At 37.7% G+C, this 13,636-nt stretch overlaps 1 protein-coding gene and 1 pseudogene across 1 annotated transcript; one reads left to right on the forward strand and one right to left on the reverse strand.

The window, feature by feature from the left end:
* Positions 1–5,461: 5,461 nt before the first annotated feature.
* Positions 5,462–6,234, reverse strand: LOC134209989 (complex III assembly factor LYRM7-like). Its single transcript, XM_062686007.1, has 4 exons — positions 6,075–6,234; positions 5,877–6,020; positions 5,734–5,815; positions 5,462–5,663 (listed from the first exon to the last, which is right to left on the reverse strand). Exons 1-4 carry the CDS (start codon positions 6,099–6,101, stop codon positions 5,557–5,559), a joined length of 360 nt encoding a protein of 119 aa, XP_062541991.1. The 5' UTR covers positions 6,102–6,234; the 3' UTR covers positions 5,462–5,556.
* A 4,102-nt stretch (positions 6,235–10,336) lies between these two features.
* On the forward strand, positions 10,337–12,742 carry LOC134214725 (uncharacterized; annotated as a pseudogene).
* Positions 12,743–13,636: the final 894 nt, after the last annotated feature.

The following is a 13,636-nucleotide window of genomic DNA, read 5'->3' on the forward strand; positions in this document are numbered from 1 at the left end:
GCGTTTGTCCCAAACTGCAACAGAATAGGACAATTATCGCCTGCCACGCATTTTGAGAAGTAGTCGGTTTCCGATGATGTTTTTGGTTAAATTAGTATCAGTTATCATAGATTAGACATAAACTTAACCATCTGTTGACATGATTTGCGTTTTACTTCTAAAATAAACAAGTTATCGCAGTTTGAAAAGTTCACAACAATTACCTCTCCATGTTTGTTGCAAATAAAATGGAACGCAACAATGTCTTTATCCTCTGCAGATGGGGACAAAGAGTTATCGCTATTCTCTTTTGTCGCTTGTTTTTTGCATTTTTCAGCGACAATTACATTCCTTGTCTTTGACACAACAAGTTGGATTCGACGGTACCAAGAACCTCCTCCCGGTTGAGTTGATAGTCCTCGGCCACTTTATTTAAAATCTATGATTTAAATGGTAAAACGTAGATTTTTTATTACACTCAACCTTCTATTTACGCCACTTATTGAGGAAACGTAACTATAAATAATATGACGTAAAAAGAATTTTTGCTTGAATTATTAGTTTTTCACTTAATTCATTGATCTTTGAAATACGATACATAATCATAGCAATCCATAGACCCAAATTGGATATGTTATTATCACATGTTCTAGGGCTTCCAAGAGTTCCTTGGAGTTTAGGCTTTCATGCCTCCACTTATAAACTAGTAACTAAGTATAGGATTTTTGATATGATACATGCTCCCAGCGGTCCAAACATCAATATTCCTTGCGATTCTTCAATCAAATTGGACATGCCTTCAGCGTTTGTTCCATTTCAAGCCATCCAATAATTCCAAGAACTAGAGTACAGGCCTGAAGGTCAATAACCGTAACAGAAGATCTATTTGCTCCTTTCAGAAATGCAACATGCTGTAGGTATGTGATCACTTGAACCAAATTGGATAAAAACTTAATGTATGGCCTGGAGCACAGGCCTTTAGGTCAATAAACATAACGAAAGATCTACATGCTCCATTTAGAAATGCAACATGCTCTTAGTGATTAGTCGAGTACGTAGTCGAGTCAATTACGAGACACTGAAGACGGCCTTACTGTTGAGGTCGAAATACGTATGTCAAGATACAATTAAGTGGTGGAATTCAATGGGATTGTACAAACTCGTCTTATGACAAGAAAATGCTGTTTTTCTTTGCTACGCGTGTAAACCTGTAAAACCCGAAGGCGAACGGATTAAAAAGAGCAAGAATCATTAAAGAGACGTTTAGTTACGCGTGTAGATCCGAGGCCTATATTCCAGTGATTCATGGATCATATTTATTTGGATTAATAGATCAAAAAGAGACATCAAACCTTTGGCTACGTGTGTGGATTTCAAGGCCTATACTCCAGGAAATTCTTGGAAGACCTGAAACGGAATAGTCATTGAAGAAATATCCAGCAGATTTTAAAAGAGATATCGCCCCTTTGGTTATGTGTGTCGAGTCGATCTTAAGGTCTTGGATACCCCAACAAACAATTTAAGCTGAAGAAGAATATTTTAATGGAATAAGCCTTTTTTCAGCTTCCAATGTTTGATGGGACGCGAGTAGTCTCCAAAGAATTCTTGGATGACCTGGAATGGAACGCAAATGTTGAAGATGCAGAACAGCTACTTAGTTCGTTGGATTTCTAACAGTGCCTTCTAATAGGTTCACTTTTTGATGACAATATTGTTTAAAAATCTTTTTACGTCAAGTGCCGTAAAACGTTGGATTGGATTTGGATTGGATTTGGATTGGATTTGGATTGGATTTGGATTGGATTTGGATTGGATTTGGATTGGATTTGGATTGGATTTGGATTGGATTTGGATTGGATTTGGATTGGATTTGGATTGGTTTGGTTGGTTTGGATTGGTTTGGATTGGTTTGGTTGGTTTGGTTGGTTTGGATTGGTTTGGATTGGTTTGGTTGGTTTGGATTGGTTTGGATTGGTTTGGATTGGTTTGGTTGGTTTGGATTGGTTTGGATTGGTTTGGTTGGTTTGGATTGGTTTGGATTGGTTTGGATTGGTTTGGATTGGTTTGGTTGGTTTGGTTGGTTTGGATTGGTTTGGATTGGTTTGGATTGGTTTGGATTGGTTTGGTTGGTTGGATTGGTTTGGATTGGTTTGGATTGGTTTGGATTGGTTTGGTTGGATTTGGATTGGTTTGGATTGGTTGGTTGGTTTGGATTGGTTGGATTGGTTTGGATTGGATTGGTTTGGTTGGTTTGGATTGGTTTGGATTGGTTTGGTTGGTTTGGATTGGTTGGTTGGATTGGTTGGATTGGATTTGGATTGGTTTGGATTGGTTGGATTGGTTTGGATTGGTTTGGATTGGTTTGGATTGGTTTGGTTGGTTTGGATTGGTTTGGATTGGTTTGGATTGGTTTGGATTGGTTTGGATTGGTTTGGATTGGTTTGGATTGGTTTGGATTGGTTTGGATTGGTTTGGTTGGTTTGGATTGGTTTGGATTGGTTTGGATTGGTTTGGTTGGTTTGGATTGGTTTGGATTGGTTGGATTGGTTTGGATTGGTTTGGATTGGTTTGGATTGGTTTGGATTGGTTTGGATTGGTTTGGATTGGTTTGGATTGGATTTGGATTGGTTTGGATTGGTTTGGATTGGTTTGGTTGGTTTGGATTGGTTTGGATTGGTTTGGATTGGTTTGGATTGGTTGGTTGGTTGGATTGGTTGGTTTGGTTTGGATTGGTTTGATTGGTTTGGATTGGTTTGGATTGGTTTGGATTGGTTTGGATTGGATTGGATTGGATTGGTTTGGATTGGTTTGGATTGGTTTGGATTGGTTGGATTGGTTGGATTGGTTTGGATTGGTTGGTTGGTTTGGATTGGTTGGTTGGATTGGATTTGGATTGGTTTGGATTGGTTTGGATTGGATTTGGATTGGTTGGATTGGTTTGGATTGGTTTGGATTGGATTTGGGATTGGTTGGATTGGTTTGGATTGGTTTGGATTGGTTTGGATTGGTTTGGATTGGTTTGGATTGGTTTGGATTGGTTTGGATTGGATTTGGATTGGTTTGGATTGGTTTGATTGGATTTGGATTGGTTTGGATTGGTTTGATTGGTTTGGATTGGATTTGGATTGGTTTGGATTGGTTTGGATTGGATTTGGATTGGTTTGGATTGGTTTGGATGGGATTTGGTTTGTTGGATTGGTTTGGTTGGTTTGGTTGGTTTGGATTTGGTTGATTTGGTTGGTTGGTTTGGATTGGTTTGGATTGGTTTGGATTGGTTTGGATTGGTTTGGTTTGGTTGGATTGGTTTGGATTGGTTTGGTTGGTTTGGTTGGTTTGGATTGGTTTGGATTGGTTTGGTTGGTTTGGATTGGTTTGGATTGGTTTGGATTGGTTTGGATTGGTTTGGATTGGATTTGGTTGGTTTGGATTGGTTTGGATTGGTTTGGATTGGTTTGGTTGGTTTGGATTGGTTTGGATTGGTTTGGATTGGTTTGGATTGGATTTGGATTGGATTTGGATTGGTTTGGATTGGTTTGGATTGGTTTGGATTGGTTTGGATTGGTTTGGTTGGTTTGGATTGGTTTGGATTGGTTTGGATTGGTTTGGATTGGTTTGGATTGGTTTGGTTGGTTTGGATTGGTTTGGATTGGTTGGATGGTTTGGTTGGTTTGGTTGGTTTGGTTGGATTGGTTTGGATTGGTTGGTTTGGATTGGTTTGGTTGGATCTGGTTGGTTTGGATTGGTTTGGATTTGGTTTGGATTGGTTTGGATTGGTTTGGATTGGTTTGGTTGGTTGGATGGTTGGTTTGGTTGGTTTGGATTGGTTTGGATTGGTTTGGATTGGATTTGGTTGGTTTGGATTGGTTTGGATTGGTTTGGATTGGTTTGGATTGGTTTGGATTGGTTTGGATTGGTTTGGATTGGTTTGGATTGGTTTGGATTGGTTTGGATTGGTTGGATTGGTTTGGATTGGTTTGGATTGGTTTGGATTGGTTTGGATTGGTTTGGATTGGTTTGGATTGGTTTGGATTGGTTTGGATTGGTTTGGTTGGTTTGGATTGGTTGGTTGGTTTGGTTTGGTTGGTTTGGATTGGATTTGGATTGGATTTGGATTGGTTGGTTGGTTGGATTGGTTTGGATTGGGTTTTGGATTGGATTTGGATTGGTTGGATTGGTTTGGTTGGATTTGGATTGGTTTGGATTGGTTTGGATTGGTTTTGGATTGATGGTTGGATTGGTTTGGATTGGTTTGGATTGGTTTGGATTGGTTTGGATTGGATTTGGTTGGTTTGGATTGGTTTGGATTGGTTTGGTTGGTTTGGATTGGTTTGGATTGGTTTGGATTGGTTTGGTTGGTTTGGATTGGTTTGGATTGGTTTGGATTGGTTGGTTGGATTGGTTTGGATTTGGATTGGATTGGATTGGATTTGGATTGGATTTGGATTGGATTTGGATTGGATTTGGATTGGATTTTTGGATTTGGATTGGATTTGGGTTGATTTTGGATTGGATTGGGATTGGATTTGGTTTGAATTTGGATTGGATTGGATTTGGATTGAATTAACATTGAATTTGGATTGGATTTGGATTGAATTTGGATTTTTTTCAGCCTATTTTCAGCTTCCAATGTTTTCTGTGTGATCAAAGGGTACTGCACACACTTATTTTTTATCGCTGAAAACCATCAATTGTATTTCCAGCAATTTAATAGAGGATGAATAAAAATGCAGTGGTTTTAAAATTTGAACTAGACATTAGAGAGAGCTTCTTGGGTAGCCCCATTGGTTAATAAACAACAAATACGTACAATTCTATTTATTAAATTATTTTATTATTATTCAAAGATGGCTCAGCGCTCTACATAATTTTTCCATCGATGAAGTGTACCATCGTTCTTGTAGGAGATGTAATTTTCCAATCCAAAGTGGACGAGTCATCGGAAGTGACATCAATGTCCGCTATTATTGAAAAAACAAATTGAACTGCACATGTTTGATAAAACTTGAAATTAAACAGAAATCATTTTATGGAATCGTTTGCTGATTTTCAGTAAAACGTCGCTCGATATGCTGACTATCAGTCAAAACCTTTTTGTTAGCTGGTTTTCAGTAAAAATGTGTGCTGTATTCCAGTACATGTCGAACTGAAAAGCTGTATTTCAGCAAAACGTTCAATTGCTGATAATAATCCAGCAAATCAAATTGCTGGATCATGAATCAAAAATTCGGTGTGTAGTTTCAACAACTTGTTAATACACTTAGTCAAAAATTGTCAAAAACCTCAATCAAATTGATAATATTCACACATGGTGATATTCTGTTGCCGGAAAACTCATTTTTGGGGCCTCTTCCCCTAATCGTAATCATCCATAAAAACAAAATTGACTGCATCTTTTGTAATCTCTTAAATTTAGTATTAAAATAAAGTATTATTTTAAAAAAAGGACTCTCATGAAATAAAAAAATAAAAGAGTGCAGCAAACTTAACTTTATCCCATGATTTAGAATAATTATTTTCGAAAACAACAGGTATTCAACTAATTTATTTAATAAAATTTACAATCACATGTAACATGTACTACTTCTTTCCATCTCCGCATTTCTTCGTCCTTGGAGCCGGTAATTCGGCATTCGGATCGAACATAACATTTTCCATTTTTTTCGTGTCACTGGTAATTTTGGCATCTGCAATAAAATAAATCTGTTTTAGATAACATGCTCCGCATGATACAGATCTAAAGATCAATCAACTGACGATAGACGTTATCGTCACCCTTCACCGCCTGAACGACCGAACTTCGCAGCTCAATATCAACGTCTCTTGCAATTTTGAGTTTCTGGAAATGATAAATTATTTATTGATTGAGTAACGTTGCTCGAATAAACTGAACGCATCACCTCCTGGATATCCTTCTCCTCGCGTAGATCTTTATTCTTCGAAAATTCCTCCCGGATGCGCTGCCGGGCAGCTTGAATGGTTCGATAGTCACCGGCAAACACATGATCTTTGGTGCGCTGAAGCGTTTTGTACCATTTCAATGCCTGCGACAGCAAAGATATGAATGAAAGTTTTATCATAAACTTTACGTAAGTTACCTCTCTCCGTAAGTTACTCATAACCATAGGTTTTGAGTGGATCTAATGTGTCACGGGTTATTAAAACCTATCAGTTTTAAATATTATTTGAAAACAAGTAACTAAATTCAATATTTTTAATAAATAAATTTGTTTTGGTGTTGTGTAACAAATGCCGCATATGACAGACACTCAGGCGGGATCAAACATTGAGTTACCGTTAACATGGGTAAAATTGTATTTAATCTTCACGTCTTGCGAAATAAAAAATTCTTTTGGATTTTGAAATGACGATTTCTGGCGAGTGATATCACTGTTCACAAGGAAAAAGTTCGAATAAATAAACAAAATTGCACCATGAATTATTTCAAGCTAAAAAGAAAGAATCACCTGCTTTGAGCGTAATTACAGCGGCACACTAGGAGTTAACTTTCTGAAATCAGTATGGCGAAAGGCATCTAAGGTTCGATTTCTCAATATTAAGCGTCTTCGTCGAAACAATATTTGGTAGGCGTATTAGCGGACACCTTCCTACATAACCGGTACCAAATGGTTTTTCATAAAAAGTTCCTAATTTTCAGAAAACCCGCGTTAGATGTCTTTCGCCATACAAATTTCTGGCGGTTAACTCATGCTGGCTATTTGCGCATATACGATAGCGCCTGGATGTGGAAGCGGTGAGTAGAAAATCAGCCACTGCCAATAATTCATTGATAATGAAATGATCTGAATTTTTCATCTACAAACTAATTCAAGACAAAATTTTCAAAACGACTTATCTGCTTTTGTAAACAAAGATTGAAACGACGATTTGACGAATCTGATAGCTCTCCCACGCAAACCAACACCATCAATAGGTAGGTAAAGGATGCCGCTACCTGTTGATGGTGTTGGTTTGCGTGGGAGAGCTATCAGATTCGTCAAATCGTCGTTTAAATCTTTGTTTACAAAAGCAGATAAGTTGTTTTGAAAATTTTGGCTTGAATTATCACAAGTCCGTTGATAATTTCGCCATATTTTGCCCGTGTGTAAGCTGCGTATACTGCCTGGCAGAGTGGCCAGATTATATTTTGGTAAATCGGTAGCTTGACTGTAAAAAAATCGGTAGTTATCGGTAGGCCGGAAAAGTTAATCATAATATGAAATATTGCAGATCCAGTTGAAAACCGAACTGAGCTCTCGCGACAATTGCATTTTCTCCCATTTCCGGATGTCGCAACTGCATAGCGCATCTATGCCATAGCCGTGCGCCATCATGCGCATAACTCGCGATGCAGTTGCGACATTCGGAAATGGGAGAAAATGCGATTGTCGCGAGAGCTCAGTTCGGTTTTCAACTGGATCTACAATAGTAATATCATTGCGTGTTGAAAAATATCTCTTTCAAAATATGTAAATAAACGTACATCTTACAATTGAGAAGTTAGGAGCCATGGTTTATTGTTTATAAGTACTTTCATCATCAAGAGTAAAATCAGTAGTGATTAGGTTCAAACTAATATCAAAATTTGATACAAGCATTTAATACTCTTTTCTAATTCGAATCTGATGCTATAAAAGAACAAGGTTTCCCCAGCAATCTTATTTTTATAGTTAAAAACTAGTTTCACTAGTTGTCATCATGACAAACAGTGTACTGAGGGCTGAGCGTCAAATATTTGAAACTCAACTGATTTAAAGATGAATCTAGAATAGTCTCTTGTGAAAATGCATGTTTTTTTCAGTTTCAAAATAAATATCGCCGAACAATCTGAATGATTGCTGATAAAACTCTAAGTATTTCCAAAGCTAGCCACATATCAAGGTCATCAGCGTCATAGCCTTGTGCTATAACGAGGACAGGAGACCCCTATGAAAGGGGATCTAAAATATTTAGACTGAAATAGCCTTTTTCTGTTGATGGATGCCGTCAGATGTTTTATCCATAGCCCTGAATACTTGCAAAAATGAATATTTTATAAAGATTTGTTGTTCACGAAAGGAGTTCTTGGAACAATAGAAATAATCAGATAAATCTCTAGATTTCAAGAATAGTTGCATCATCATATTTGAATTTGGTTATTATATACCACATATGATTTGACGCTGCAAAGAAATAGCCTGCAATCTAATAAGAATCTCCATATACTTAACAATCCAAAGCAATTACCAAAAAGAGGATTTTGAGGAAAACTAAAAAAATAATTTACAATGTTATGGAAACTCATATGTGAATATGTACGTTATGTGGAAGATATTGATTTGAAAAATGTATTGGAGGTAGCCACTTTCCCTTCGATGGGACTCGAACCCATGACCCTACAGTACGCTAGACTGGTGCTTTAACCAACTAAGCTACGAAGGACCTCCGTCGGACTTCGCAACCTAGAGGCTACTGAACGAGCTCGAGATTCCCAAATTGGACGCATAGTCAAATCACTCGCAATCCATTTCTCAAGCCAATACTTCCACATGTGTATTGTACACGTCCACATTAGAGGAGCGTGAGTATTTAGAATGTCATGGCGGCTTTACATTCTTCATCAGCAACTGTACTGATCAAGTGAGGTTGTGTAAGCATTTGCCAGTCGGTCATCAAGCTCAGACCCGACCGCATTGCGTGAGGCAAACTTAACGCAACTCAGGTTCAGTTCAATCAAAGTTAATTGCCTATTTCCGGGGATTAAACCACCCGACTTGGACGTTAATTCTAGACCAACATTTGAAAAGGGCGTAACAGCCAAAATTTATTACTGCTGATTCCTCGTCTACATATATAGATATATATGTGGACAAAGAATCAGAAGGAATAATTTTTGGCTGTTACGCCCTTTTCAAATGTTGGTCTAGAATTTACAATGTTATGGAAACTCATATGTGAATATGTACGTTATGTGGAAGATATTGATTTGAAAAATGTATTGGAGGTAACCACTTTCCCTTCGATGGGACTCGAACCCATGACCCTACAGTACGCTAGACTGGTGCTTTAACCAACTAAGCTACGAAGGACCTCCGTCGGACTTCGCAACCTAGAGGCTACTGAACGAGCTCGAGATTCCCAAATTGGACGCATAGTCAAATCACTCGCAATCCATTTCTCAAGCCAATACTTCCACATGTGTATTGTACACGTGTGTATTGAACACGTAACATTTTTTGCAGACAATAAACTTCTTTAGCTCCAAATAATTTCTAATTCATTAAAGTTAGCAGAAGTTTTCGTAGAAACATGGGATCCATGATATTGCCGCAAAATATTGAACAAAACTTTTTTAATATGTAAATATTTCAAAGTAATAAATGCGGATGATCCTCAAATTATATTTATCAAAGATACAATAATATCACAAGTAGCAGGAATAATAATTATTGAACACTCTGATACTGTTTTTAATCTATTTGTGAGCATTGAACTATGAATATGATGCAAAATGTCATCATAATCTTCTTCTTATTGGCATTACATCCCACACTGGGACAGAGCCGCCTCGCAGCTAGTGTTTATTAAGCACTTCCACAGTTATTAACTGCGAGGTTTCTAAGCCAGGTTACCATTTTTGCATTCGTATATCATGAGGCTAGCACGATGATACATTTATGCCCAGGGAAGTCGAGACAATTTCCAATCCGAAAATTGCATAGACCGGCACCGGGAATCGAACCCAGCCACCCTCAGCATGGTCTTGCTTTGTAGCCGCGCGTCTTAACGCACGGCTAAGGAGGGCCCCATTAAGGAAGACCAAATTAAGATATATGTTATACATTGAAGATTCGACCAATTTATGATTAAACTATTCTATACTAGATTGCCTAAGAAATAACTGAAATTGTTCAAATCGTTTATAACAAAGATTACTATGTGGAACGTGCTTTTGTTTGGCGGATTGAAAATCGGTAGTTCTCGGTAGGAATTTTGAAAAATCTGTAGTTTTTGATCTCTCGTCTGTGAATCGGTAGGTGAGTCAAAAATCGGTAGGACTACCGAGAAATCGGTAGGTCTGGCCACCCTGCTGCCTGGCGAGGCAAATACTGGTAACGTAATTTATGATGGCTCAAAGTGCGGGCTTTATCAACTTTTGACATTTCGACAATTGACAGATCGTTCGTCACGACATTTTGCCGTCTTCTCGCGTAGTGTGGAAATTTTAGGAGGAAAAGTTTTGCTTAACTTTCCATATTTTCCATTAAATTTATCCTCAGAAAATGGCAGATCTCGGTGCTCCAGTTCGCGTATCCCCACTGATCAAAAGGCGTAAGCTGTAGTATTAGTCATTTTGTGCTGGCCAGAATGCCACCCTGAAAGATGTGCCGTCCCATTATGTAATGTTTGTCAGTTTGTCCGGGAAGAAGGTAACATTGAAACGAAAAGATATTCGAGATCTTTATATTATTTGCCAATTTTGACCTTATGCCTGATTTATATTTACTATTTTTGATTTCCTTTGTAGTTCGGTCGCTGGTCGTTCCTTGCCATCGGTGTGGCGTACGTGCCTACCACAGAGCCGTCTGTCCAAGCGTGAGGTCGGCATTCGTGAGGTCGAAGCCAAGCAGAAAGTCATCCGCGACGCCAAACTGGCAGAGGGAGAAGAAGCGTGCACAGGCTGGTCAGTATCCTTTATGAATAGAACAATAATTATTAGGAATGCAACTGTTGTATGTATTTGTAGTTTAATGTAGTCTTCTAGTGGATGGAAGATTATTGTAAATTATCCTCACACATATTACTATTATGATTTAAAATTAACAGTATAATGCCACTTGCATGCTTATATTTGTGTCACCTACATGGCGGGACCCTAACAGAAGGTGGAATTTCTTATGGCAGAATTTTGTCATTTCTTGAGTTAAAATCTGCCCGGTCTAAGTTTAAAGGAGATATGATTGCTATTCCAACATCTCTCCCATATGTATGTCTGCTTTTTATCTATTGTAATTGCATCTCACTACTGAAAAATTCATGACATTAGTTGTAATGTACGATTTCAATACATCTAAAAGGCGAGAAAATTTCTCACCCGAAAATTTCTCAAACCGTAAAGAGCAGTGTTTCTCAGCATTTTGAGCGTTCATTTTCAAAATTGCGTCTTAAGCAATTAAAATTAACTATGATCTTACATGCTACACTTTGTACTTACTTACTGATTAAAACGAAAAAAATGGTGCAGTGAGCACCAATCGAAGTGATTTTAGGATCAATATGAGTTCCAATACCCTTAGCTGGTAGATATATTTATAAGCTTTCATCCAAGTACTAGCATGTAAGATAAAAGTTTGTCTGTGATAAAAGCATATTACTATTGTTTTAAAAGCAAATTAAGGAAAACCCCGCAAAATTCTGGGGATCACTTGTATAAAGAATCGAACTCAGTCACATTCATCATGGTATGCTTCGTAACGACTATGTAATAAGTAGAAGCATAAATACTAGAATCCTATTGGCGCTGTAGTCATTAAAAGTATTTTGCCAAAATATGCTTCCACCCTAACTTGTCGGTTTGTTGTGCATAATGTTGTAGTGCATGTTTTGTTTCATTACCAACATTGGTTTGACACTTCTAGTACCGGTACTTTGGCTACCAGATCAAAGTTACCTAGAGGTTAGTCACGCGAACAGGGACGACATTAGCAATCCAATACTTATGCATCTACTATGTAATACGCCTTATCGCTGTGATACGGAAGGTATACTGCCTACTGAAAAACAAGAAAGCATGCATCTGGTCAATCTAATGCCAAAGAATATCTTATCATAGCCCAAGGAGAATCACAAAAATTAGAATTGCATTACAGTCGCCTCTCTACATCTCGATATTGAAGAGATCGACGAATGGAAGGAAAATTGAAATGGGTACTAGATCCAAAAAAGCTCGTTGCTATGAAAAACGACAACAAAACAAATGTCATTCCTTGGTGTTGATCTGTTTGTTATTGTCCAAAGATGATCTAGTAGCATAAAAATTTAAACATATCGACATAAGGAGAGAGAATCCAAAACAAAATATGATCAGAACACATCGAGATAGAGAGGTAGGAGGTTATCTAGATGTAGAATGGCCAAATGTATGAAGATTGAAGGGGCCGAGGAAATCATCGACATAGGAAGAGTTATCGAGATGTGGGGAGTCGACTGTACATAGTTTTAACCAGGCTGACATTTTGAAACAAAAAACAAACAGCCGACCGTTTGATCTGCTGGTTCAAATTGTCAGCCCAAGTTAAAATTGTATAAATACATTCGGCCTTTCGTAATCGGCCTTCCGACTATGTCGAGGTCAATATACTTATCTTTAAGTAACAATAAAGTGATAAAGTGAATCAGATGTAGTAGTGCTAATTCTTGCCTTACACTCAACTGCAAATCTCTAAATACTTTGGCAAATTGTCTTGAAAAGCTTCAGAGAAATGAACAATTATGAAATGCATCTTTGAAATGAAACGATATTGAATTTTTAGAGCTATTTTAAGAAACATTACATCTAACTAACTTACGTTTTCTTATCCCCATTTCAGAGGAAGCAAGGGCCATCGCTGAGCTGTCCAATCCTGCCAAGAAGTAAAGTGCTTCGCGAATTTATTGTTAGTCCCTTATTTTTAACCTGAAGCGAAGACCGAAGTCAAGCAAAATGTAATTTAATCTTCTAACCATCAGAAAATGGTGCAACCAACAAATTGAAACTGTGAAAATAAAGGATAGTAATAAATTCTGAGCAGAAGTGTACTTTTTTATGTTCGTTAGGCTCGATTCCTACGATGCGTTTTGAAACCTGTGTGATCTGTTAATGCAATAATTAAACATTTCTGTAAGTTTACAAACGATGACATAACATAACGTCAACCAATGAATATTAAGCTTTATAATTAAATACCAGAAATCGCATAACTATATAGTCTATTAAGGTTTTCGAGCTATTAATTGGCATTAAAACTTTAATTTCAAATAGAAATCTAGAGACAGACGAATGCAATCTTATATCTATAACAATTGAATTAGACGATTCAAATCAAATATAGACCAGATTTGGGATTTCAAAATTTGGACTCATGATTTGTATACAACAATTCTCCAAAAAATCAACAGATGGAGAAATGTATGATAAATTTGCACCCAATCCATGTGAAACAGTGGAACTCCTCTGTATTTTGTATTTGTCTCGATATGTGTATCAGTAAACACTGATAAACGAGTAAGATTGTCTAACATCACCGGTTCTAGACATGAAAGAACCATGCAGCTGAACATACAGCGTCTGTCGAGTCAGGGCGTTGCGGAGCATTTCACTCATAAGCCCGAGAACGAAACAAAGAACACCCAACCCAAAACGAAAGCATTGTGGCAACAAAAGTCCTCGAAGTAGTCAATACAACAGCCACAGAGGTACTTGGTGCTGCACAAGGAAATCAACGGAAATGCTGGTTGATGTGGAGTGCCAAAGAGTGACAGATGAGAGGTAGGGTCGCATGCTCGTCGCGGGTGTCCACACGGTGTTGGTCCCAACCCAAGGTGAAAATGCATGGAATGCGATCTGAGGTTGTTGATTAGTTCATAAATATATGTATCTTGGAACATTCGTTACATGTGATAATGGTAGGTATTAGCCGCG

This window comes from Armigeres subalbatus, chromosome 2 (assembly GCF_024139115.2).
Source record: "Armigeres subalbatus isolate Guangzhou_Male chromosome 2, GZ_Asu_2, whole genome shotgun sequence".
NCBI classification, from domain to species: domain Eukaryota; kingdom Metazoa; phylum Arthropoda; class Insecta; order Diptera; family Culicidae; genus Armigeres; species Armigeres subalbatus.